The sequence below is a fragment of the Aspergillus bombycis genome (genome assembly GCF_001792695.1).
Source record: "Aspergillus bombycis strain NRRL26010 chromosome Unknown contig00001, whole genome shotgun sequence".
Classification (NCBI taxonomy): domain Eukaryota; kingdom Fungi; phylum Ascomycota; class Eurotiomycetes; order Eurotiales; family Aspergillaceae; genus Aspergillus; species Aspergillus bombycis.
Window position 1 is genome coordinate 274,549 of NW_019170003.1, and position 21,064 is coordinate 295,612.

Below are 21,064 nucleotides of genomic sequence, written 5' to 3' on the forward strand. Positions count from 1 at the left end.
CTGTCGATATCTCAAATCAGGATAGTGTCTTACCATGCATCCCAGCGGATTTGATCGACACACTATCGTGTTACGACAGGGATCACGGTGGCCACCTGGTCGGATATTCAAATCATGGGCTTCTTTCGACTATCCAGAAGTCTGTCTCACGTTCTCTTAGCTGAACCTTATCTCCTTTCATGACAGACTCTCGACGCGTGGGTCGGAGATTCAGTGTACACCCGAGAGATCTCCCCATACCATTTACGGAGGTGTGCCTATGCTGAAGCGGAATTGCAATCCCAATTCCGGACATGTCCGAGTATATTGGTCTCCAAAACGCCTTCCCTCTGTCTCTAACATTATGCCTTCTTGGGTTTAAGGCTACAGAGTATTGCCGAGGCTAATGCCGGGTCTTCAATGTCGAGATTGACCAATCTGCCCAGTCTCGTAGTTGAGAACACCAGCCAAAACTAGCCACGAGCATTGGTCCTAGTGTAATGGCGCGCATGAACATGCTGTGGGCTGTCTGTCCCATCTTTGCCCGACTGGGCTTTCTTCGACCACTATGACCGCTTGGCGTCTTGGGCTACACCACACTGGTGGTCCCCCTTACTTGTGCAGTTGCCACAGTTGTCTTTAACGGGGTAGAGATGTCGCAAAAGACGGGGGGACCATTAGTCGGAGACCCGAGCGTGACAGGCTGAGCCCTGGTTAGTGACTCGCGTCGGCAAATCGTAGAAGCATAGTTTTGCATTATTCCTTTGCCACGGTTTCTTCCCTCCTGTCGATCAATTTGTCTCTCCCGAAAGATCTCCAGATTGGAAATTCCATTTGGAAAACGATGGATCTTGGGGGCCAAGCCAGAGATTGGGGACCGGAAAAATTTGCCATGGCTCGGCTAAACACTTCATTAGCCCTCCAAGATCCACCCACTCCTGCACTCAAGACTCCACAACAACTACACTATTAGGCAATTAATCTGCTATGCTTTCACTAGTTTCTTTCCAAGAGCCGGCGATTAAGCGAGGGTGCAGAATTCTTGAAACGGATATCTGCTGCCATGCTTGAGCCATCTTCGCCGGTTTCTGGGAGGGATATGTCGCATGGTACAGGGTCTCTCTCTACCTGAGGGAACACATTACATTCATCGGGTGATAGTATAGATGTGACGATCGATGTGATGTAGATCAAGCCAGCCATATTCTCGAGTACCTAAAAGTCGCTGTTCCGCTCAACAACGGCTACCTGTACACCGGTCCACACTAATCGACCAAGCATTTATCGTGAAGAAGATGCTGACGAAAATAAATTAAAGCCCCTCCTGAATCAACGACCGACGACCACCATGTCGGTAAAACTGGCGCCGAGTAATGCCGAAGCCAAGCTGATATAGACTTCATGCAATGTTGGTAGCGTGGCGTCTCGGCCTCCATCCACTACCTGTAGTTTGCTGGGTCGGGAAATTAGCCTTTGACGGTGCTGAAACTGTCACTGTGTTGGAATTATGTTCCGTACTGGCCTCGCCACCGAGTTCGTATGTGCAGTTCTCTACTATGCTTCCATGCTTCTACGTTTCTAGGAAACTAGGAACCCTCCTGGATTAGATGCGCCGAGAAAGGTTAATATCACCAGGATCTGTTTCATGCGGGGTGCAACGCGTACTGCACAAATGTACCCCTAGTTTATCTGAAGCTCTGCACCGTATCTCTTTTGCTGGATTCTGGCCTAAGAGACCTTAGTGCTAGATGGCTGTCTCCACGAGGACCGCGGCGTCCGTGTTTTGCCTGGTCACATCCACTTGCACTGCGTCTCTCATAACATCTGATATTACTGTTTCGCTTGCTTGGTCCTCGCAAATTTGCGACATCGCCTTCTCATGTCTAAACGAAAATATGCATTGTCCTCATTTACATACGCAGCTGTGAAATAAACGCGCCAAGCTGCTCATAGATTGCACCCCGTAACTCCGTGCCAGCCCCGCTGGATACTCACGTCTCGACCTGATCCTGGAATCGTTTCATCGGCCCATACCGAGACGTAACCGCCCGTAACCGCTTACCCCAGATGAACAGCGGGATAGCAAGTAGGATGCTAGCGACCTGGATCGCCATCATCTCCCCAAAGACCGGGGCGGGGCCCTGGCGCTGGATCCAGTCGGCGGCATAAAGGGACAGCAGCATGCCGATGGTATTACGCACTGTAAAGATAACGACCAGAGCTTCGCCGGTGATCTGTTCCGCATTAGCGTGGGGAATGGACTAAAAAGCGAATGTTCTAAGCAATTGCGAAACGCATACCGGCCTGTAGCAATCCAGGGAGTAGGTCACCGCCACGTTGGAGATGGCCGCGACGCCAAATGCCTGCATGGCATATCCGAAGGCCGCTCCGATCCAGTGGGTGTGATGCGCGATGCAAAGACCGAAGATCAGAATTCCGCTCGGACCAATGACTCCCGGGATAACGATGGCGGGGAGTCGATACTCCGGCAGACGTGGCCCTCCTTGTCGGTTTGTATAGCGGGTGGAGATGATGTCGATCAGTCGCCCACCGAGCCAGAAGGCTAAGACGGAGCCGATGAATCCGGAGAGAGAGAGAAGCCCCAAGCTCCCTGCGGGCCAGTTGTAAGGGGCTGCGGTGAACGTACGCGAGGCAGTTAATTGGACAACAATGTTCCTGTCGAGGTCAGTGAGAAATGCGACAGACGTGCACTGGTCATTCAGAGGCCTTACCATCCGACCGAGATCCCAATGGCGAACGCGGCCCAGAGCAGCTGTGGGTATGCTACATTACACGCGATATCTGACACCGTTCGAAGGAATGACGCGTCGGGGTTATATCCCACTGTTAGAGACATCCACTGCCACAGGTTGCGTTTAGGGACGAATGCGTTCCTTTTCAGGTACGTGGTCTCGCGAACGGTAAAGATGGCAGTCACAAATGTCACAGCCGTAGCGATGGCGAGAAAGTAACACATCCATCGCCAGTCCTCCTCCTGAACCAGATAGGCGTTGATCAAGGGGCCGATAAAAAGCCCTGCGGTCAGGGCCAAATGGAAGAACATCAGATAATGACCCCGATCCTGCGGTGGGATCATGTCGGACACGACCGCCGGCACTGTCGCGTCTGCGGCCGCAGACGCGAAACCCGATAAGATGCGCGAAGCCAGCAGTTCCCCATAGCTCGACGCGCGAGAAGACCAGACGTTCATCATTGCGAGGGATAACATAGACAATAAATAGACCGGTCGCTTGCCGACGACACGCATCAAGGGCACCCAGAAGACATTTCCCAATCCGAGAAGGAAGACGTTAAAGCATACTAACTCGCCAGCTTGGGTCTGAGACACGTGGAATTCCTTGATCACCGCTTGAGTCGCGACCGTGAAGTTACTCCCGTTGACATTGCCGAGGAAGGTGTAGAAGCAGACGGTAAGATATGTGGATAATTTCGCTCCTGTGGACCAGTTCTAGGCACCTCGACGTCAGCTCGCCCGGTGAAACTCACAGTTTCCGTGCTTACCTGTGGATGGTTTGGATCGACGTTTGGCTCTTTCATGTCTTGAGAACCTGTAGCCCCCCGTTCATCCGCAACGGTCTCGAGGTGGCTGATGGATTCCTTGATTGAGTCCGTCATCTTGTCCTAGGTGAGTTGGATCCACCTCCAAGACAAGCGAAAACAAAAGCGTCCGCATGGGCCGGCCGAGGGGCGGGTACTTAAACCCCCCGGCGATGGATCGTCGCTGCACACCGACCAACACAGGTATAGAGAAGGCGTTGAGGAGGGGCTGGAGAGCAGTAGAGGCCAACATTCTTCGGCACTCATTGGACGATCATGGACAATCCGGGGTAATCGGAAAAGCCGAGTATGGGGACGCGGGTCTCCCGGCAGTGAGAATAATGGAGCGTCTGGGTAGCGGTGGGGACTCTTTCGTCAATCGTTTCTGATTTACCGTAGGAATCCTTGTGTTCAATTGTTGCATAAGGACTGGAATCTCCACATCTCCAGGCTGGCGTACATCATCCATTCTTGCCACTCCGATGGTTCGGAACAAGGTTCACCGTTGAGCTGTAGATGGGCTTTCAGACTGGAACGAAGCAATGGAAAGACAGAATTGACTGGTTTCAAATGTAATCAAATGTGATCTAGTCTCAACAAACCCTCGACACAGGCGACAGTGCGACACTCTGAAAACGGCGATCAATAATCGAATAATTCGTCGATATTGCATCGGTTGTTCTCATGTTATACAGAGCGGACTTTAGAAAGGCATCCGGACTCTGTGAATCGTTCTTCAGTCGTCTAGTGTGTATAGGCAAAGTGACCTGGTGAGCAAGTTCCTTGGTCATTATATGAGCCTGTGGACGAGTTCGTACACTTTTGATTATATATAATGGTTGGGGTGTGTCGCCAACTGGTAGTAGGTGGAACACCACAAACTTCACTTCACCACACCGAGTAAGGACAGGACTTTCCTACAAAAGAACCTCCATTTCCATTAAAGTCAACACGAGGGTCAAGATCATTTTAGTATATAGACTTGGAATCGTATGACTTTTGTGCGTGGACTGTCACGTAATCTCGGCGGTTGGACCTGCAGTCGCTGATTGGCTGATACGTATACAATATCGAGCTAAACCATATTCGGATGTTGAGGGCTCTGCTGGCATTCTTGGTCTTCTGCACTATAAACCTTCTATATTAAAGCCTACAGCATGATAGGTGACTTGTTAAGAACATTATAAGTCCGTGGATCTCGATCCAACAGCGATAGGAAAGGCTGGACTGTCATTCGTGTGCGCGTATATAGGATTCCCGCTTCTCGGGGTATTCCAGGATTCTTAGCCCGAAGTTCGGTGTTCACGGTCTCAGCGACGATATGGACCGAACTTGGTGTCACGAATGGGCAAGATCATTATGGGCTGAAAACATATATAAAGGTAGTGATACCCCGGCCAGTCTGGGATGCTTTCCCTATAATACACGCTTCTATAATTCCGAAGCCTTTTCACGTCTATCTTCTCTGAATACCCTCCGCCATGGCAACCTCGCTCTCTGACCTTACTTCCACTCTCAAGTCCGCACTGGCAAACCTCCCGACCCCAGGAAACATTAAAGATGAGGACCGTATGCAGCTTCTCGGGGTGATAGGCCAGCTTCAAGCTGCCCTGGAGACACCGGTCCATGCTATCCAAAAGCACTGTTTTGCGGTAGGAAATTACCGACCGCCCTCTGTGGTTGAATACGTGCTGACCCAAATAGCATTATGGAATTGCCGGGATCAGGGTTGCCCAGGGCATGGGAATCTTTGATGCGTTCGTCACATCCAACGGGGCCGAGATGACCCTGGCAGAACTTTCGTCAAAAACGAAAGGGGACGTGGAGCTTCTCAGTATGTGCCCATCAAGACTGGAAAGACTCATGTCGAGAGGAAAAAAGCTTACATGGATTAGAACGTATCATGCGGTTCCTTTGCTCCCATGATATCTGCAAGGAAACCAACACCGAAACATACCGGCCTTCACAGACAGCCATGCTGTTCGGAACTGGATCGGTGCCTGGTGATATGATTAAGCATTTGTAAGTCTACTCGCCTGTCTCCATCTGCTTTGTCCTAACGAAACAAGTCACACAAATATGCAAATAACTTCGAAACTCTTTGACTACTTCGAAGAAAGGGACTACAAGAACCCCTCAGATGCTTATGACGCACCCTTTCAACTGGCCTATCAAACGAACGAGCATTACTTCGACTGGCTAAGCAAGAGACCTGCGATACAGAGCGTGTTTAACTCAGTAATGACTGAGAGCAAGCGGCACTGTGGTGTTGAGTGGTTTGAGATTTATCCAGTCCTGGATAAGCTCCAGGTAACTCCGGAGCGAGTTGCTTTGGTCGACATCGGTGGTGGTGTTGGACATGATATCACCGCACTCAAGGCACGGTTCCCACAACTGCCGGGAAAGTATATCCTCGAGGACCTCCCGCAAGTCATTGACGACATCAAAGAGCCGCTGCCCGAAGGGATCAGTGCTGTCAAATGCAACATGTTCGAGGGACAGCCAATCCAAGGTGCCAAGGCTTACTACATGCGCACGGTACTGCATGACTGGCCGGACAAGGCGGCACTGGAAGCGCTGCGTCACATCCGGACGGCGATGGCCAGCGACTCAATACTCCTCATCAACGAGCATGTAATGCCCGAAGGTGCCAATGTTCCCGCTATATCCGCCACTCTCGATCTCCATATGATGGAGGTCTTTTCTGCCCTGGAGCGAACGGAGGAGCAGTGGATTGATCTGCTCGAGAAGGCGGACTTCAAAGTCACTCAAGTTTGGAAGTCTGACGGGGACGTTCAGACTGCGGTGTTCGAGGCTACTTTGGCCTAACGAACATTTTCAAAGGGTAGGCAACACTGGACTTGCTATCTTTCGTTCTCCTGTTTGTGATTTTCCTCTGGTCATACAATGTACCACACCTAGTTATGGATAGAATCTTAATGACAATAGATTGCTAATATGTACCATGTATTGGGATATCCGCCCTTATTAATTTTATAGAAGCAAAACGATCATGGCTTTGCTACCTCGGCAAAGGATTGTTCCCCTTGCAAAGCTGACAGGGACTCAAGTTTGTTATTACCGGTGAATGTCTTCAGGAATAGGTAGCATATGCCGAGGACAGCCTTCATGGCTCAAGGCCTATCCTGCAGAATTCTCGAAGCTCTAACGACTGACCAATATGCAGCATGCTTAGTGCAACTTAGGGTGTCAAACAAGAAGCGGACCAATTTTTCTTCGTTGTCCCCAACTATGAGGGAGAGCTCGGCCTTGTTCACTTTTATGAGCTCTCGTTTGAGAGACTCAAAAGCCAAAGAAGCAATTATGTTGGAATTTATCAAGCCTTCGCAGTGCGGCCAGGACTGGAGCGCTCTGATTGCTCGTAAGCGCACACGATAGTCGGGACATTTGGATGCTACGATATATAGTCCCGGGATAATGCCATTGTCCAACGTGATTGTGGAACGCTCCGGGAATTTTGCCATCAGCGATTCATGGGCGGACAACAAGGCCACGTATTCCGGGGTCAGGTATCCGGGGATTGAGCCGTTGAAAAAGCAGGTTTTGATACTCAGGATCTGATCGAGGTAGTGTAGTCGGATTATTTCCACCCCTCGTTGTTCCTTCGCGCTGAGTTTGGCATATGACTGTTTACAGAACAGTTCTAATCGTTGTTTGTGCTGAGACAGAGAAGCAAGAAGGCTCTGTTGTGTTCGACGCAGTGAGGTATAGTTGAGCTTGATCTCCGTACTGGAAAGCACCCAACACTCGGAGAGAAACGGAATGCCTTTGCATAATACGTGGTTTAGTTGCCGTCGAGCTTCTTGCACATTGCGAGGCAACGGAATTGTATCGCTGGGGGACCACTCCTTTCCGTCCCGTTTCAGATGCAAGAGCGGCCCATCCGTCGCGAAATGCGATGATTGTGTGTCCAGCCTTACGAAGGCTTCGACCAGAGACTGGTCTATGGCTGGTAAGCAGTGTGTATAAGTATCTGCCTCATTTAAAATTTGGAGACCACTCCGGAGATGCCGCAAGGCTGTATTATACTGCCCCAATAATAGGTCTGACAGTGTGAACAGCAGACAGCACACGAGAGTTACCTCTTTAAATTGTGGATCGTGAGACGCATGTCGTTTATTGAGAAGAGCAAAGGATCGTACAGACTGTTCCAGGGCGAATCGGTGCCGTGGACGATGCAGAATCACGCCTGCCAGACGCATGCCATTTTCTTCCGAATCTTCTTGAACGGCACCCAGCATATTAGCAGCATGATACACCGCCGGCTCTGTGTGACTGAGTTGCCTTACAAGGTTTTCCCACAATGGTGAGTCGAAGAAGGAAACTAAACTCGAGATTGAGTGGTGATGGAAATATGAAAAGCATCGTTTCTCGTCCGAGTTCATGATCCAACACAGACGGTTTGCAAAGTGGGGCAGATATACAACTGATCGTTTATGAGGCAGCCGGCACAAATCATATCCCTCGCATATGCGACCTGTCGACGTGCAGTTCTGGCATACGCTACCGGGTGATTCATCGCATTTAATATGACGAGCACTGTACCGGCGAGCTGTCAGGGCGGGCACATCGTACCGGGGACAAAATTGTATGCTTACCGGCAGGTTCGGCAGCCCGTCTTGGATCGTTTCCGTTGGGCTCTGCGCTGTCTGGACACTGCTATCTCTTTCACAGAGGCCATGATAGTTTCATAAGCTCCCAAAACCGAGATGGGAAGGCCCACAGCGTGAACCGGGGTTGCAAGTAGCTCACGACGTCGTTGGCCAAGAGATAAAGAAAACAAAAAAAAAAAGAAGAAAAGGCCAAAGACGACGAAGAGTAGAGGTGTGCCCTGGCTATCCGGGCAATAAATGCACTTGAGGGATAGTACACCTGCTAACAGCTGCTAGTGCACCTATACTCCACACAGTCAAAGAATGAACGCCCACACATCGTCGTGGTGCCATTCCAAGCCGCTCTGGATGAAGGATCAAAGCGCCGAGGCATGTCGGGAATCTCCGAAAGAGCCTCAAACCAAGCCTTTGGATTGACAGCGACAAGCATCGTCTTTTGGCCCCCACAGCCGTGGCGTCTCGCTAGACAGCTGAAGCGCATCAACGTTGAGGCGCAGATTGGTGGAAGACTCAACTGTCGTGCTTTTGGCCCCTTCCTGCAATCCGTCGCTGAAAGATCACTTGACCAGGCTTAGGGCACCGGTAATTTAGGGTCGGAGAGCCCGGGATTGACGACACGGAATAGGGCCGGACGCACGCATTCCTTCAAGAAATGTAGTTGCCTTGTGGGGGATACCGGCATTCCCTTGTTGATTACGTCCAGCGAAGAACATTCGAGATCAATTCAGACCTCAAATGGCGTTATCAAAACAAACTAGAGCGCGGAAGGAACCCCAACGGTGGATGAGAGAGAAAACAGGGCAGACTGTGGAGAATATAGACTGCGTCCATTAACTCAGATGTGCGCAGATCTCGCGATAGGATTGGATCTCTTCATGCTAAATGATATCATCGACCTGACACGTTGGCAGCGCATTTCCCCCGAGTCTCGAAGACGGGGTTCACTTGGATCCGATGAAGATGGGGGACAAGAATTGAAACGAGCTGAGAGATTACCGTTATCGAGAAGATCCATGAAAATTCCCAGAGAAAGGTTGAGGTGTAATATACTTATATCCTGAGTAACGTCCTAGGTAGAGTCTATGGATTTCTATGTGTGGACTTTCGGGCAGAAATTGTGCAAGTCAAGGAGGGTGTAATATCTATAAAAAGAACGAGAGGACGAACAAGAGGAAAGCGGATATCGACATTAAAACACGCTTAGAGTACAGTCCAGCAAAGCAAACAAAGTACACAGTAAAATGAGAACAATGAACAATATACAACTACAGGTTAGTATCTCATTTCCGATTCTTGGGCAATTTCACGAAGTATATAGAGAGCTTAGCGTTCTCGGTTGGAGCGTGCTCGATTCGTCTCCACTGGCCAAGCTCACTCTGTTCCTGGTCTTTGTTCCCCATTCCCAGATTGTAGGGCTTGTAATCACGATCATAACGCAATCGATGAAACACACTGGAATGGATCTTGGCTGCTGGGGGAAGTGGTCTTCGCAAGCCACGGCCGTGCCATCGGGTCTCATGGAACTCCCCGTCGGGTCCGACTTTGGTACGCTTGAAGGGCATGTACTCCATCAAGCGCCAAAAGAGAACCTCAAGTCCCTTCCCAAAATCGTAGCCAAGTGAGTCATGGATCTCGGCCTGTTCGGCAGCTTTAAGAATGTCGCGATCGTAGTCCTCGATCGTTGGATCGAAGCAGTCATGCTTCGAGAGCTGGATCGGGTCAAATGTGAGACCAGCCCTGACGGCCTCCTGAACCATCCACATAAGAGGTATCTGGCTAGCCTTTGTCTTCTGGGATGGCCACCCACCCCCAACGTCACTGTGATCTCCAGCAAAGTACACCTCCTCAAAGTCCCCTTGGACCGCAGCGTTAGGGATCCCCGAGATAGTCGCTTCCCCGTTTGCCGCCCATGTGCTGACACGATGGACCCTTGCCTTCATGCCGTCGATGGGCGGTGGTTCGAATAGCACGGGCTGGAATTTGATTCTTTTTTCATCGATGCTAACCGCGTGCCGCATGATCTTCGGGCTTGGCTGAATTTCGTTGTCCTTACTGATATCTAAGGCAAACTCGGCAACACTGTTGACAGTATCAAAAAGTCCCAGAAAATGGACCAGTCCTGGAGACCGACACATGGTTTCTCGACTGAGTCGCAGAGACGCTTCCGCGTCATCCCTTTCCTGGCCGGAATCCGCAAACTTGTATTTGAGGAAGGCCTTCCAAACAAATGGAATAGTTTCTTCGTTATCGGCGGAGATAAGCCCAGCGTAGTCCAACATCTCGTTCAGAAAACGAGCTGTGTATGCGCCTCGTGAAAACCCAAAAAGGTAGATTCTGGATCCCGGAACCCATCGGCGGGCGAGGAAGCGATAGCCCGAGATAACGTGTTCGTCAAATGATCTTGCCAGAGCTTGGTCGAGAATGCCCGCGGTGGGGAGATTTCTGAAAGGCTGTAATGCTAGGCTTACCATCGACCGGGGAGTAACAGTACTGTCCATTCCTATTCCAGCTGGTGTGCGTCAGACTGCGATCTGCAGGGAGTATTGAAGATAGCTACGTACGCTGATAGTAACAATCTAGGTGGGTTAGCTCATCCTCATCAGTGCCGCAAAGCTAATACCACTTACATCTGTTATCTTTGGTGCGATCCAGCATGCGGAAGATCTTGAGGATATTGGTCTCGCTTCCATCCGCACGGAAGGTATTTCCGGTGCCATCGAAGCAGAGAACCAACTCTCGAGTGGGTGCACCGTCGTCGCACCCGCATGGATCAATTTCTTTAGACATGGCTATGTGAGATATTGTACAGAACTTTGCGTGACCTGGGAATGATGGCAGCACGGATGCTCCATTTTAAGGCTGTCATCCAGGGTCTGTGGAGACCCTTTGGTGGGCAACCCGGATGATCGCCACACGGTCTGATGAGTTGGCCCGCCTTGAAATGCATGGCGGCGGCATCATGCATGGCTGAGTTTGCAGATCCACGCATCATCTCAATAGCCTCGCAGTAGCGCCTTGGGGCGTACTGGCGGTGACATCGTACACCGCAACACGTTGCCCGGGTTTGCGAGGCTATTTGTCGGGTAACCAGGGGACCGCTGTGAACAGTCCTTCATCTGACGGACACCTGAGTCTCAATATTAGAAACGCCATTGTGAGCAAGGGGTATGATGATGCCAGAAGAGTATCACATAGCATGGCGGAGTTGGGATGACTCAGGCAGGGCAAAAGGCAAGATTCACTTCCTCTGTGGGCCTTACACAGCCGACCAATAACTCCCAGTGAATTGCGAATATAATAATAGAGTTAGGCTTACTAGCTGAGAGCCGCAGGACGTGGCCGGCCCTACTACCGGGGGTCGTCAGCCTTGTTGGCATCTGATACGTCATTGGACTACCCTCTCACGGTGTCCGTCCAAACTGTACTTATTACTGGTTTGGATTAAGGCATTCCACTGGGTGAGTCAATCATAAGTGCAAGCTACTGTGGTTCTGAATGTTATGGCTGAGCGACGCTCATTGGCTTGGATGATGTAATATCACATTAATAGAGCCTTGGTTATGACAGGTCGCACGCAAGAACTCCCTAGATTAATGCATACACTTGTGAATATACCGACCTTTCCCAACGCCCCAACTGCTAGCCTGTTAGGGCTCAAGGGTGCGCCATTCCTGAGTTTGCCGAGAACAACCTGCAGATATCCACCGGCAAACGCGCTGGTGGTTTCGATATGAAAATGTGCACAACCACGGTACACTAGAGATACGAGCAATAATTATTCGAACTGCGAGGATGTTGATTGGCTTTTGACTCGTGTATAGCCACTATGAACGATGGATTACAAGTGAAGATGTTTTTTCGAACAACAAGCGTGTTTATTCTTCGCTCCCAGTCGGAACAGTTATGCCGGACAATGGTCGCCATTGGGTGTTATCGCTGCTACCGAGTGCAGTATGTAAGGCGCGTATGATCCCGTCAGCATCCTCTCGTGCAGCCGGATGTGTGTAGTGGACACCCACAGCGGGGAGTTCTGAGTGCTCTACAAGTACAACGATGATATGTAATTGGCGATGTATTGGCTAATGGTGGGAAGAGATTCCAACATGCTGCTTCACACATTAGGCACTAATGCCTCTACTGCATGTATGTGGTCATGCTCCATATGCAAGCGCCAGACTTCAGATTCTTCCATGAGGCAAACCATAAGGCAACTATTAGGAAAGGCGTCACATCATGGTACAGCTCCAATCGGAAGTCTTGCTGTTTTTTTGGAGTGGTATCGAAGCTTTGATATCATGACTCAAGCGTATATCTTTGATGGTAGGCCACTTGAACGCAGCCACGCGCCATAACAATATATTAAGATTTGCTCGTCGCGGAAGGATGATCAAAGTAGTGGGGAATCCTATTACCAGGCCAATAGGCCACGCACCTGTCCTTCATATGCCCTTTAGACCAGATTCCTCGATGTGATGTATCGTTGGTTCTCTTATCGGGATCGTCATTACGGAGTACTTCCACAATGATCTACGTTTTAGGAAATATATTGCTGATCACTAGCATTATGTGGAATGTCATATGTTTTGTTTAACCTCAACCTCAATTCATGGTATCTTGAACTCTGCAACCCCACCAACACCGTGCATACTACTACATGACATAATCATATGTACATCGCCACCAACTATCAAAGTCATACTCATCCCAACGGCCGTTATCATCATGCAGCAATACTTTCCATTTAACTTCTCGTCGCTGTGCCTCAGGGGCAGGCGCATCAAATCAATCAGCCCAGTAGTGTCTCTTGCTTGGCACCCTGCACGGCACACAGATACGACGCCCGGTCTTTGGTATAGAACTCGACATCGACCTTGTTCCGCAGGTTCGCCTCGCCACCGTCCAGGGTACCAGCCTTGATGACGGTCTTGTCGGCCATGAGATCTAGTTCTGTGAACAAGCTCGACCCACACTTGCTGCAGAAGAAATGGCGATTGTTTTTGCCCGAGGCTCCAGTGATGTCATAGAACGAGGGTTCTCCTGCAGCAATTCTCAGCCACGATGATCGAACATGAGAAGAGAGCCCCACAAGTATGTGTGAGGTAAAGTGAGGATGGGGTGGCTAGGTACCTTTTGTCACTTTGAAAGAAGTCCGGGGAACGATTACGTTGGACGTGAATGCGCCACCGGTCCACTAGATATAACGGTTATTTCGGCGCTTCATTCACTTCAATCGAGAATTTAGAGGACTAGCGAGAAGCGAGGTCTTGAGTCACAGTCCTACATACCTTCTGGCAATCAACACAGTGGCACAAAGCCGTCACAAGAGGCTCGGCTAAATTGAGAATGATATTAGTACAGCCTTCGCGGTAGTGGGGTTAATATGTACCACGTATGATACATACAGTCAGAGGCGTATGCAATAGCACCGCACAAGCAGCTTCCTGCTAGAGTCATTATGTCGCTTGTTTGGGGTAGGGAAGATTGACGGATTCCGATCTAGATCGATATGGATGGGATAGAGAAAATGTCAGTCAATGACAGACCAGCGAGGTGTATTTATGTTCTGACTTCCCTCGTACGACGTCAAACAGTATTACCTCAACTAAGAACCGGATATCTACGGTCCTAGCAATCACCGAGAGGAAAGCCTCGGGTCGTTCAGATTTGAGTTATTCGGCGTTTGCTTGACGTTGACCCAAAGACCGGGAGCCCACTTCTGTTTTGACTAGATCGTAGATAGACTAACCGGATATGGCCAACATCTGTGTTTGGTGAGGGAAAAACGTAGCTCCACTTTCAAGAGTATGCCTGCTCGGCTACAGAGTACGAAATACTTATTTCTATACTCAGAGGTCATAATGGTCTGGGAACGAGAGTACAGAGTATTCAATTCATCAACGTTTCCCAAAAGGCCATTTTCAACACTCTTCCTAAGTCGCGGATTCCCTTGAAGTTACTATATTGGGTTTAGCGTGGTAAATATGTCGAGACTTTAGTGTAGGTTCGAGCTGTCGGACTAGTAGATGGATTGATATCCTCAGCTCAACATGTTACCACGTAGTGACACATGTTGGCGGGGTCCTATACCTGATTGGAACCATTTAACCTCCACCGCCCATCACTTCACGAATAGTAATCGTGGCAACCCAAGCACAGGCCTCTTTCGTCTCCACAATTCGGCGATTAAAAACCATGCTATGGCCGATATGATGAATGGTCACTCACACAGGACCTTCATTTTGCTGTAGAGGTATAGGACACTGTCTGGTGCTACCGATTACTGTTGATGAAAACAAATCAAATTAAGGCACTCAAGGTTCATGCAGCATCTTATTTCAAGTGCATTAAAGCATGGTGGCATCAAGCGGAACCTGCACGGGTTTTGCATGGCTCATAGGATTATTTTCAACTCTACTATGGTACATGCTTTATAAACATACAGCTAAAGGTCACAGACGTAGTTGATTCAACGTTGATAAAATCGTAACCGGCCTGGGTCATATCATGGACGCACTCCTTCGCACACAAGAAAGGGAAACTGCATTGTCTTCTTGCCACCAGCATGGCTTCCATCGTCGTCCTCCCATCCCTCAACATCCTTATCCAGCGTCCATCCGACCCATACCTTGACTTGCTCGAAGCCAACCTCCTTCAACAGGTCTTCAATCCACTGACGCGGGATGCCGTGCCGCTCCACACCCTTTAACTTCGACTGGGGGTGAAACTTGATCGCCTCGGGACCAAAGTCCTCAAAATCCGTCAGAGCTATTCTTCCACCGGGCTTAAGACAACCCAGGAGCATGTGGAGAAAAGGTCGCAGATCGGGAATATGATGCAGCACCAGATGCGACAATGCCAGATCGAACTTTCTCCGACCTGCGGCAGGCTGCTCCTCATCACTGGGAGGAAGAACAGGATCCTCGGGGTCTTCTAGCAACTTGCAAACAGGCACAATATTTTGTGGAGAGCCAGGCTGGGTCGTCTTCATCCTCAGCATCTCGATCATGCCCTCTGCAGTGTCAACGGCGACAATCTCGCGGACCAGCGGTGCTACCCGCACACTCAACAGGCCTGTTCCACAGCCGACCTCGAGAACATCTACGCCGGTTCCTGTCGCGGCTTGTTTCTCCCCCGACAGATTCTCAATGAGCGGTCGGAGTGTCTCGTATGCGAGGCGAGTCGCCTCTTGGACGGAGGGGTTATTGTCCCAGTTTGCTGCTTCGGCATTGAATCTCTCATTGCCGGCAGTATTTGGTGCATTGGACATCTTGGATATGCTGTTTCTGTTTGGTATTCTCGTGAGAGATGCGTGTTGGTGTTCAGGTTATCCGATATGAAATGATGAAAGACGTTGCTTTTCGGCTCGGCTATCAAGCAAAATGCGGGGTTGAGTTGATACTAAATTACCCACCGTGACCGTTGCCCGCCACTTGTGTGTACGTGAGGGTATCACACAATCTTGTATTATACTACATGATAAGAGTATTATCTACATCACTCCGTCCTCAAGCACGGCTGGCCCCATAACGCACGACACCGTGCGCTGTCAAGAATATTCTCCGTCGCGCCCATTACATGTTCAAATTCTGCTTCCTCCGGACCCGGCTCTTGACCATTGCCAATATCCACCGCACTCTTCACACCAAACGACTGGGCCGGAAAGTACTGGTGAACGACCTCGGGCACAACCGAAATACATTTAAGATGGCCCGCCTTACAAGCATGCATCATACTCACATCGAAGGCCTCATCCTGCGCCCCGCCCAGCAGTTCTAACACTTTCCGAGAGCCCTCTCGGGACAAGGCATATGCAAATGAACACACGGGATTAAAGGACCGGTATACGGCGCGTTGGCGATCCGGCAAACGGTCGATGTACGGCTTTGCCCAGCCGAAATAGTCACTGTGGGGGCACGCAGTGGGATCGTCATATAGAATCGTTTCGAACTGCTCTTCCCAGTACTCGCCGCAATGGCCGATCCAGAGGACTTCCCAGTCTCGCCCGTACGGTGCGGGATCCTGGTCAAGATCGTCGACGTGGGTTAGGTTGCGTACACTTTCCGCAATTTGGACCATCTGCGACCGGATGGACACGTCCCAGTCGACGTCGTCTTCAATGATAAGGACTGTATCGAGGCCTGCTTGAATGGTGTGTTTGATCAAATCAAGATGCGCCAGCCAGGCGATACTGGCACCATGGCTTGGGTGTTGGACATCGTCGGGCCCCAAGTGCTCGAAAGCATGGACGAGATTCGGATGGATCGGTGGCTGGGGTGGGATCTGAATATCCAACCCCGTAAGATTTGCTGCGGCTAGTAATCCTCTTGTTCTCCATGAGGGGCCAGTGGAAAGGGTGAGGATGGATTGAAACTATTTGTTATCAACACGTTGTGACTGAAAGATGTCCCTGGAGGCAGCGCACTCACACCTAATGTGCTATTGCCTGCACTCTGTACGGGAGACTTAGGAGCAGTTGAGACCAGCTCAACTGGCGTTGGTGTTGGTGTCGGTGTTGGGGCTGGCCGTGAGACCGTCCAAGTCTCTCGATCGCGGGATACAAAGATTCTCTGCGTGTACCACAGTAGCAGCAGAAGACTCGCGGCTGTTCCTAGAAAAAGCAACTGGCGTGTCGCTAAAAACATTGCTTTCTGCCTCAATTATTTTAATTAATGTATAGGAAGGCATGTGTTCGAATGTAGCGCTTGGGTAGTCGAACGGAATTTAATTCATGTCGGAAGAACGTGACATCCAACTCCGCAATCCTTAGTGTGCGTGAGAAGAACGAATCGTTCAGGGTCAATATTGCGGCGCAGCCTTGTTGCATAAGAACCACGAAAATCCCAGCGCTACCGATATTAGTTACAGGGGTTGGAACCAATAGAATCCCTCGTCTTGGCGCTTGCTGGGGAACCGAGTTTTTAGTACGGAGGTTTGGTGTGACCCTAGGGCCTAGGCTTGAACATCCTTTCGGACATCAAGAGTCGCCTCTGTGTTGCCCCTGGCTTAGGGAATTCCGGACGAAGAGATAAGGCAATAAAAGAAATAGGTCTCAGTGGACTTCAATGAGCATATCCCTTCAATCATCCATATCTACCGAGGGCCATGGAGCTCTACCTTCTGCGAGCACACGGCCGGGGGATGGCATGCGTAGCGAAGAATAGAAACCCGTACCAGGGTTTGTATCATTAAATGTGTGTTAGCCTGCCACGCTATATTAGTATCAGACCAGGACTAAGCGCAGCTAGGGCAACCGGAGCCTTATGAAAAGCCCAACCCTGCCCGTCGAATCATGGCTCTCGCCAAATATCTCTCCGATCATACCCTGGATTCTTGACCTTACCACGTTAACGACGAAAGCCAGCCTCCTCTGGTCGTCCTGGTGTCTCTTGGTTTCCTGTGAGGGGTTTAGGATATGTTGAGGCTATGGTTCGCACTGGCCATTTTGGTCTACTCTCCCGTTGCCGCCGAACCAGGGATCTTCTATAATCCCCCAACCGGTGGCCCGATTCATGTTTATAAGGATAACCCGGTGTATGAACTCGGCCAGACAGTGCAGTTGCGATGGGCCACCAGCCTCGAATATCTTTCCTTGATGTTGTGGCAGAATGACAACCCAGACTACGAGTGGCTTCAAAGTACGCGATGAACGCTGCAACTACCTTACCATCCCAAGATTCACATTCGCTGACTGATGTCAATAGCAAATTTATCCGGGGTAACAACATACAACTGGGTGGTCTCAACTCAACGAAACCTCAAGGACGGAAATGTCTTCTTCTTTCAGATCCGAGACGCAAATGATCTCAATAGCGCGAATCTGTTCGCCAGCCATTATTTCAATATCACGAATAACGACGCGGATCCTACTACAACGGCCTCTTCTTCTGCAACAAAAGGGACGACAACCATGACATCGCCGACGCTCTCACTCAGCACCTCGATAACCACGACTCCTAGTTCAGCATCACCGACAGCATCCTCAGGCACAACTAGCGGGGGTGGGCTATCACCTCAGGCAACGGTAGGAGTCGGCGTGGGCGTGGGACTCGGATGTGCTTTTGTACTCGTCCTTGGGGCCGTGATATGGTATTTCCGTCGCCGGGTCGCGCGACGCCATAAGTTGAGCACAAACCCGGGCTATCTTTCGGGCAATTCTACCGTCCTCCTGAAGCCATATATCTCCCAGCCGCCACCGCCGCCACAACAACAACCCGCAGCTGAAGTCCCTGGGGAATCCAGGCATCAGGGTAGGAGATATGAGCTACAGTGATGGCACGCGATGTAATGTTGAAATGCCTTATGTGGCGATTGTATATAAAGTCCATATCTCACCTAATTTAATTCCTAGGGGTACCACCGATGCTAGTTGGGAGCATGGCTGGAAAGCATACAACAATGGAAATGTTCATTCCACGAATGGCATAAAACATATCAACCCGCGGGGTAGTGGCTGTTTCTATTATAGGCTAGTCCAGTCCTTATGATACAGTTCTAGCCTGCTTTTCCTGATGCAACCCACGAACCTCCTCATCCAGCCCCGGAGCCGGGCCATCAACAGATAACCCCGGTGCCACCTGATTGATGGACAACGGGGCAACCGGGCCAGCCTTTATACCCAGCTCCGTCCTCCAGCGCACAAGTTGAGCAGTAGAACTGGCGTATACGATCCGCCCCAAGCCGGCGTTCGCATGAGCAGCGGTGCACATCGGGCAATGCTCGCCAGACGTGTAGACCGTGGCAGCCGCGCGCTCCGTCGGAGTCAGGTTCTTCTGGGCCCACTGGACGAGTGTGAACTCCGGATGCCAGGTGACATCTGCCTGAGTCACGGTCTGATTGCGATCCTCTTTGATAATCTTGCCGGCGGCATCCACCAGCACGGACCCGAATGGGGAATCGCCCGCTTCAAGGGCTTCACGGGCTAGCTCTACGCAACGGCGCAAATAACCGATGTCGGAGGCGGAGACCATACTGCTTTATTTTGGAACTCTGCAAGGGCGAGTATGCGATATGGACGGGATAAAGTTCCTTCTTTAAGTGTTGAGTTTGAGCCTGCAACCGTTAGCTATTGCACCGTATGGAGGTATGTACATGTCCAGAGTACCTGAGTGATCACCAAACAGCGTTTATCACTGGAACCGAAGCTACGCCGATGTATATACTCAGCAGAATATCGACTTATGACATGAATGCAAGGGAGACGGAGGCAGGAACCGGATTGTTGAAGGGTTTTAAACCCCCCCGTTTCAGTGGCTGAGTTAGTAATAGAAATATCAGGGACTCATTTCGTCCAGTCCGAAGCGTTCGGAAGTCCCCGCCAAACCCCGCAAATTCGCCCTTGGTGGACCCTGCCAAGGCCGTTCCAAATGCCATGCCCTTTGTAGATTCATCAGCCTGCACATTCATGCATAAGATCTCTACTGGAAGGTGACCGACACACACTATGTGCCACCTTCGCCCCTTAGGACCCCACCGGGAACGACCACGGCAAGAAGCCACGCTAATGTACATTTTGAATTGGCCGTAGCCTCTACAGATCGAGAAGACTTTCATTGACGGTATGAGCTTGGACGAGATTGCATCTAGAGCGATTTGGAGAAGACGTTCCGCATTTCCGGGGTTATCGACTCCCTCGTATCACCATATGTCTCCTCCACCCAGTCTTGCCAATTCCAGCTGACCCAACGCTCGAACTCCATAGGGAATGACTCCCAACGTAGTAGAGGTGATATATAGGTCCCCAGAAATAGGCGATTTCTGAAATGGGCAGCGTCGTCCCTTGTGCGCCCAAAGAGAGCTCCACCAAAGTCGATGACGACTACTTTCCGATCTATGTTTGCATATGCATCGTCGACCAGAATAATATTTCTCCGTTTAAAGTCTATGAGTAAGATATCATTCTCATATACCTGACTTTCAAAATCAATCGCTGACCTCAGGATCCGTTGACGCGAGGAGGCGTCATAGTAAGCTGGGTCAGCATCGAGCATTGTTAACCCAGGCACAAACTCAATAAGAATTAACCGGACGATCCGTGCACGAAACTGATCAACCGATATAAACAAGGAAAAAGAGCCGTAGAATTCTGGTATCTGCTTGCCCATGCAATCGGAGAGTGCCTTATATGTAGCTGTCTCGTGGGTGTAATGCTTGTCCACGCAAGAGAAAGGATTAAGGAAACTTTCATCATCGTCGAAGTAAAGCGGGTCGTAAAATTTGGCAACTGCTTTCGTCCAGGCCTTGGATATCTCCCAAGGCCTCAACAATCAACACCTGGGCATTGCGTTGGTCTCCCACTTGTATCACATCGATAATGACTAAGTCGACTTCATCTGGTTCATCACAACCTGGAAGTGGGGGGTGGCGTAGGCATCGTTCAATTGGGCTAAGCTGCTCCTTTTCCAGCCTGTCAGCGACGGTGTTGCAACAACTGTTCTCGAAGACTGGTGTAGGCCCAGAAGGCCTATGTGACTAAACAGTAAAGCGCCAACCCACGGCATAAGGGGTTTCTTCCTTCAGACGAATTGCCCTAGAAGACATATTGATGTCAGGATAGCAGCTTTTAGTTAAATTTGAAGTATGTTTAGTATGATCTAGGGTTGCAGAAAGCTAACATGTCTTGGGCCTGGCGTGTATTAGTAGAGGACGCGAAGATGTCCTGCTCCTGTGCCATATGCAAGGGGTTGGAATCCCCGAGCAATTTTTCAATCACGGCATGTCCGCAACCAAGAATTTAGCACCATGGTAATTGCAGCCCTCAGTTCCTCTCACGGGTCTCCGTTCGCCGTCATCTTGCGGCAACTCTTACGGGCATATCTTCCATAATATACAGACCATTATCCTGGCAATCCCGAATGGTTAAATGGTGAGAATGAGCGACTAGCAGAACGTATAGC

At 50.2% G+C, this 21,064-nt stretch overlaps 10 protein-coding genes across 10 annotated transcripts; 2 read left to right on the top strand and 8 right to left on the bottom strand.

The window, feature by feature from the left end:
• Positions 1–1,970: 1,970 nt before the first annotated feature.
• ABOM_000101 (putative polyamine transporter) lies at positions 1,971–3,615 on the bottom strand (the record flags this gene model as incomplete). The annotated part of the gene is made up of 4 exons (XM_022527231.1): positions 1,971–2,213; positions 2,280–2,655; positions 2,712–3,448; positions 3,502–3,615. 4 exons carry the CDS (start codon positions 3,613–3,615, stop codon positions 1,971–1,973), a joined length of 1,470 nt encoding a protein of 489 aa, XP_022395088.1.
• A 1,403-nt stretch (positions 3,616–5,018) lies between these two features.
• On the top strand, positions 5,019–6,366 carry ABOM_000102 (O-methyltransferase; the record flags this gene model as incomplete). Its single annotated transcript, XM_022527232.1, has 4 exons — positions 5,019–5,189; positions 5,242–5,371; positions 5,433–5,559; positions 5,607–6,366. The coding sequence occupies 4 exons, from the start codon at positions 5,019–5,021 to the stop codon at positions 6,364–6,366; spliced, it is 1,188 nt and encodes a 395-aa protein (XP_022395085.1).
• A 305-nt stretch (positions 6,367–6,671) lies between these two features.
• On the bottom strand, positions 6,672–7,799 carry ABOM_000103 (uncharacterized protein; the record flags this gene model as incomplete). Its single annotated transcript, XM_022527233.1, has 1 exon — positions 6,672–7,799. The coding sequence occupies one exon, from the start codon at positions 7,797–7,799 to the stop codon at positions 6,672–6,674; it is 1,128 nt and encodes a 375-aa protein (XP_022395086.1).
• Positions 7,800–9,451: 1,652 nt separating this feature from the next.
• On the bottom strand, positions 9,452–10,958 carry ABOM_000104 (T6SS phospholipase effector Tle1-like catalytic domain-containing protein; the record flags this gene model as incomplete). Its single annotated transcript, XM_022527234.1, has 3 exons — positions 9,452–10,680; positions 10,733–10,747; positions 10,799–10,958. 3 exons carry the CDS (start codon positions 10,956–10,958, stop codon positions 9,452–9,454), a joined length of 1,404 nt encoding a protein of 467 aa, XP_022395083.1.
• Positions 10,959–12,957: 1,999 nt separating this feature from the next.
• On the bottom strand, positions 12,958–13,625 carry ABOM_000105 (GFA family protein; the record flags this gene model as incomplete). Its single annotated transcript, XM_022527235.1, has 4 exons — positions 12,958–13,208; positions 13,299–13,362; positions 13,457–13,503; positions 13,574–13,625. 4 exons carry the CDS (start codon positions 13,623–13,625, stop codon positions 12,958–12,960), a joined length of 414 nt encoding a protein of 137 aa, XP_022395084.1.
• Positions 13,626–14,673: 1,048 nt separating this feature from the next.
• On the bottom strand, positions 14,674–15,438 carry ABOM_000106 (class I SAM-dependent DNA methyltransferase; the record flags this gene model as incomplete). Its single annotated transcript, XM_022527236.1, has 1 exon — positions 14,674–15,438. The coding sequence occupies one exon, from the start codon at positions 15,436–15,438 to the stop codon at positions 14,674–14,676; it is 765 nt and encodes a 254-aa protein (XP_022395081.1).
• Positions 15,439–15,665: 227 nt separating this feature from the next.
• On the bottom strand, positions 15,666–16,813 carry ABOM_000107 (uncharacterized protein; the record flags this gene model as incomplete). The annotated part of the gene is made up of 2 exons (XM_022527237.1): positions 15,666–16,541; positions 16,598–16,813. The coding sequence occupies 2 exons, from the start codon at positions 16,811–16,813 to the stop codon at positions 15,666–15,668; spliced, it is 1,092 nt and encodes a 363-aa protein (XP_022395082.1).
• Positions 16,814–17,583: 770 nt separating this feature from the next.
• Positions 17,584–18,441, top strand: ABOM_000108 (uncharacterized protein; the record flags this gene model as incomplete). Its single annotated transcript, XM_022527238.1, has 2 exons — positions 17,584–17,806; positions 17,873–18,441. 2 exons carry the CDS (start codon positions 17,584–17,586, stop codon positions 18,439–18,441), a joined length of 792 nt encoding a protein of 263 aa, XP_022395089.1.
• Positions 18,442–18,649: 208 nt separating this feature from the next.
• ABOM_000109 (nucleoside deaminase) lies at positions 18,650–19,138 on the bottom strand (the record flags this gene model as incomplete). Its single annotated transcript, XM_022527239.1, has 1 exon — positions 18,650–19,138. One exon carries the CDS (start codon positions 19,136–19,138, stop codon positions 18,650–18,652), a length of 489 nt encoding a protein of 162 aa, XP_022395090.1.
• A 612-nt stretch (positions 19,139–19,750) lies between these two features.
• Positions 19,751–20,158, bottom strand: ABOM_000110 (uncharacterized protein; the record flags this gene model as incomplete). The annotated part of the gene is made up of 1 exon (XM_022527240.1): positions 19,751–20,158. The coding sequence occupies one exon, from the start codon at positions 20,156–20,158 to the stop codon at positions 19,751–19,753; it is 408 nt and encodes a 135-aa protein (XP_022394868.1).
• Between the last annotated feature and the right edge of the window lie 906 nt (positions 20,159–21,064).